The sequence below is a fragment of the Pteropus vampyrus genome, unplaced genomic scaffold (assembly GCF_000151845.1).
Source record: "Pteropus vampyrus isolate Shadow unplaced genomic scaffold, Pvam_2.0 Scaffold194, whole genome shotgun sequence".
NCBI lineage: Eukaryota > Metazoa > Chordata > Mammalia > Chiroptera > Pteropodidae > Pteropus > Pteropus vampyrus.
The window spans coordinates 2,212,661-2,217,188 of NW_011888975.1; the positions used below are offsets into that span (position 1 = coordinate 2,212,661).

Below are 4,528 nucleotides of genomic sequence, written 5' to 3' on the forward strand. Positions count from 1 at the left end.
GAATACGAACGCATTTTAAGTTCTATTCGCAGGTGCTACCAGCATCTAAAGAAATGAGATGCCTTTCATAGGGAAATTTCAGTACCATACTCCTCCCTATTTTATTTGTTCTCTGGGGAAATGACCAGTTAGTTGCTTTCCTTACCAGGTGAGTGCTTAGAAAAGCCCAGAGCTGACTCCCAACTTCGATAACTGCAGCCTGCTGTCCAATGTCCAGAGCTTCACGAGCAGAATGACACACAGCCAGCAAAGCAGAGAGCACTGTGTTCTAAGGGGAGAGACACAGAGGAAGGACCTGGGCTTAGAAATCGGCCTGAAAGAGCTGGCGGCCCAGTTCCCCAGACACTGTAAGTTACTTATACGTCTTCGTGAAAACCTTACAGAATTATGTTCCTAAGACTCAAAACCATCTTTTCGCCTATTTCTTTAAATGTATTTTATTAAACTAATTTTCCTTAATACAGAGCTATGTACTTTATTTTTCTGAATAAACTTTTTTTTCTTTTAACAGGAAAATTTAGTAACAAAATGAAAATAGCATTGTATTTTAATAGATGTGATACAAATAGTACGGTCAGGCTAATTTTTTATATTCATCAACTAAAAATGCTGTTTTCTTCATACTATGCACCTAGCTCTCTATTTAAGTTACTAAATTTTCACTGTTGTTTTATAATCAATCTTTACAATTCCTTAACTGCATTCAATAAGCAAATACTACTTAAGGACTATGTTGGACTCGCTCTTATCTACATACCAAATCCCCCTCTCTGGCCAGGAGGAGTCTGGCTGGGGTGGGTGGGAGGGACGCGAAGGCCAGACGGCGACGCAGGGATCAGTCTCAGGCTGTCCACCCATCGTGAGTCAACAACCGCAATTTTCTGTGATGACCATACAGCTCTGTATTTACGGTTTGCCTATTTCCTTTTACAATTAAACATGTTAAATGACCTGCCGAACTAAAATTTTGGTGGTAGATCAAAGTCTTATTCAATTTTAGAAAATAGGTGCTTTTATTTTACCTAAAAGATTTTTTATCTTTACTATAGAAATTAGTGCACAATAAATGTAAAACCTGAACCGCCTAACCTATTCCTAACTAGGCATTCAATAGTTTTCTCAAAATAAAGGCACATGAATACTTTTATTTCCTTGGATACGTGTCAATATTTTAAATTATCTTGATTAATTAGTGTCAAGTGACATTATATAACAGACTATCAGAACATTTACACTCCATATGGAAATATAAGGCCTGAGAAAACTGTGAAGTTGTAATTTAAAATTACAAATAGGTCCCCAAACCCTCTGAGTACCCTGTCCCCAGCCTTGCTTTTCTCCACTTACCACAAACTGATATACACATTTATTATTTTACTGTCTAGCTAAGCGAGAATGTACGAGTAGGAATTTTTGTTTGCTTCGTTCCAAGTGCCAAGCTCTTGCTTCGTTTTATGTGCCAAGCTCTGTTCTAGGGATTGGATATACCTCCAATCCCTAGAACAGAGCTTGGCACATAAAATCACTCAAAATGTTTGAATAAATGAATGAGCAAATAAACACCGAACTGGAACGCCAACTATATGCACTATAGTCAACTTTTCAAAATCATTTTTTTTCTTACAGATGAATTTCTTTTTCATTCCATTGTTTTATGAGGGAGCATTCTAAATAGAAAGGTAAAGACTCAGACCAGGGCTGCATGAAATGGGAGTTGTAGTTCAGCAAACAGGATCATGTGTGCCCAGCCCAGAGATGTGTCAGCAGAAAGACTACGAATAAAGTATTTCAGGATGGGTTCCCCTGCTCCAATGTGTCTTAAGCTTCAGACACCACCCGCCCCCGCCCCCCCCCAGTGAAATTGACATCAATCAAGATCACAGTACGTTTCTCAGGACCTTTTCAATGCAGAAATCTGAACATCTTGCGAGGCGCTCACCTGAGGGCACAAGCCTGCCCATCTCATTACAACCCACCCCAGTTCCTAAAACGGGGTTCAGTGAACAGCTACGAAATGAATCAAGCCAGTCCAACACATTACTTACCAAAGAGTCAAGCTCCCCCAAGGTGCGGGTGCTGCTCAGCCACTTCCTGCACTGCGCAGTGCCCAGTCCGGCGACCTCGCGGGCAGTCTGCTCCCTCAGCTCAGAAGGTAACGCCTGGAAGGAAATGCACTGCCACAGCGGCAGGTTTCCTGCTGCTTTTGGGGGAAAGTTCTGGATAAACTCCACCTGAAATGGATTGTTAAATGAGAGTAACGTTAGACAGTCTGATGAATGGATGCACAAAAGCTAAGCATTCGCTTCCATATTTAAGATTTTTTAAGTTTTTAATTGAATAGAAGTATCCAGGCCAAGGTAACTTAAATGAACATGCGTTATTTTTTGCCGTCATTGCATGTTTCCAAAATGAAAAACACGGTTTAAGTGAAGCGCAGTACGAGGTGCATTAAGAAACGTTAAAGCACGTGTTTCATCATTAATCAGGTCAGCTATTTTACTAGGATCCTTCCCAGTAAGTCTATCATTTCCCTAAGAATTTACTCATCGCCTTGTACGGTTAAGTCAAAAGTTAATATTCCAAAACATGCCAACTAGATTGGTCTGGTCAGCCTTTGTGGCTTACTGTCACCTTGGCGGACAGCAGCAGAGGCCTTAAAGCAGCACAGGGCAGAGGGCCAGTTTTCCAGTGGGCGGGCTGGCTCGGCCCCACTTCAGAGAGCCTACAAAGCGCGCTTCCTAAATGTGAGGTGCCAGTCTGGAACCACGTGGCTGGCAAATCCATTACACCAGAAATAAGTCACAGCACTGGCCACGTAACAGAAAAACTGCACTGTTTTGTTAAAATGAAGCATCAACAGACTAGATAAAAATGGAACACTGAAGTTCTTAAAAAGGTTACAGTATTACTTTCTGGTAGAAAAACAGCAAAAACAATGATGCACTTAATTAGTAAATTAAGTACATTCCAACCAGAAAGTATATTAATGTAATTTTTTTAAGAACTAATATATTTTACAGTATCCAAAATCTACTTGTTATTTGGAAAATTTTCCTACATCAAAAGTGAAAAGAAAAAAGTCCACTACGTTAAATTTGACAGAGAACCTTTCTTGTGTTATATACTACATTTATATTTGGATTTCGTTTTGTTTGAAGAAAATACTTAGCTGTCAAAACAAGGGAGAAATCACGTGACTACCTTCCGGGACAGCGGCTAAAGCCAGAAAGACGGACCCCGCGATGAGCCATGTCCAACATGACCAGCAGCTCTGTGAGTCCACAGTGCATCAGGCAGGCGAGGGACTGTGCCAACTGCTAGACATCGGTTCACACGTGACCCTCCTTTACGATAAAGTCCCAAAGCAGAAACTATAAATGACAACGCCTCGGACAACGTGAAAGGGGAGGGGCTGCCGATATCCGTTACACAGAATAAGTCATTTATTTATTCACTACTGAGTTTGGAAACCCTGGTCGCAACACGAATTTTAAAGATGTGAAATTGCCAGTGCCGACAGGAGTTCGGAAGGAGTTTAGGGACTAGTTCTCAGAGAATCGGATGTCCCTCCTTAAACCTGAGGATAAAAAATACACCAGTGGGCTCGAAATGCAAGTATAGAAACTTTAACTTTACGTAAAAATGGTAGCACAATTATCAGTGTGCTTATCGGGTATATTAAATCCTTTCCCCTCAGTGAAATAACCTCCTTGTACTTTGTCTCGTTTCTATAAAACAGGAATACAGTAACTTGACCACAGCAGGAAATCAGTATTTGAAAACTGAAGGAAAACATTAAAAGTAACCCCTCATTTGTCCATAACTTACATATCCAACAGCCTCAATCACTGGGAAAAATTTAGACAACTGAGACATATGTAAAACGTCTGAAAATGGAGTTTGTCTATTTTATTTCTACCAAAGCTAACTGGCCTCACACAAAGCTACTCTGTTCTGAGTTGTTTTATACTAAACGTTAAAATTTCACAACCCTGGGAAAGGATCCTTTTGTCCCTATTTTCTAAGTGAGAAGACAGGGTAAGACCCTCTCGCCTCCGAGCCCCACGCCCGCAGGAAGGGCTGGAGACAGGCCAGCAATCAAGCGTCCGGCCTTAGAGGGAACCTGGAGCAGACAACTGGGGGAGTTTCAGGGAGAGCACGGCAGCCCTTGCATGTCCCCAAGCCTGGGCGCTCCTCGCTTCAGAGACACCGCAGGGAAGAGGGCTAGGAGGTCGGGGTGGTCCCCCGGTGCCTGGCAGACTCTAGGGCTGTGGTTGGAAAGAGCTCCCGGCACTTACCGAGTGCCACTCACACTGGCGCTATGCTAGTGTCTTCATATATTGTCTCTAAGTCCTTACAAAACTTTCCAAAATAGTCACGCACATCTGCCACTTTGCAGACAGAGAAACTGAGGCTCAGAAAGGATGACGTGCCCGAGGTCACACTAAGCCAGGGCTCAAACCAAGGCCTGTGACCCCCTCCCTAATCAGTGGTCCCCGAGCCCGTGTCCATGCGAGAATCGCAGAAG

At 42.4% G+C, this 4,528-nt stretch overlaps 1 protein-coding gene across 2 annotated transcripts in view; it reads right to left on the reverse strand.

Annotated features, from left to right (window-relative positions):
* LOC105299831 (uncharacterized protein C1orf112) overlaps positions 1-4,528 on the reverse strand; it is a 46,351-nt gene that overhangs the window by 4,429 nt on the left and 37,394 nt on the right. For both annotated transcript variants that reach the window (XM_023537585.1, XM_023537584.1), the window contains 2 exons: positions 2,046-2,231; positions 146-268 (listed from right to left, as the gene is read on the reverse strand). In XM_023537585.1, the coding sequence (XP_023393353.1) occupies positions 146-268; positions 2,046-2,231 (309 nt within the window). The remainder of the gene's footprint in view (positions 1-145; positions 269-2,045; positions 2,232-4,528) is intronic.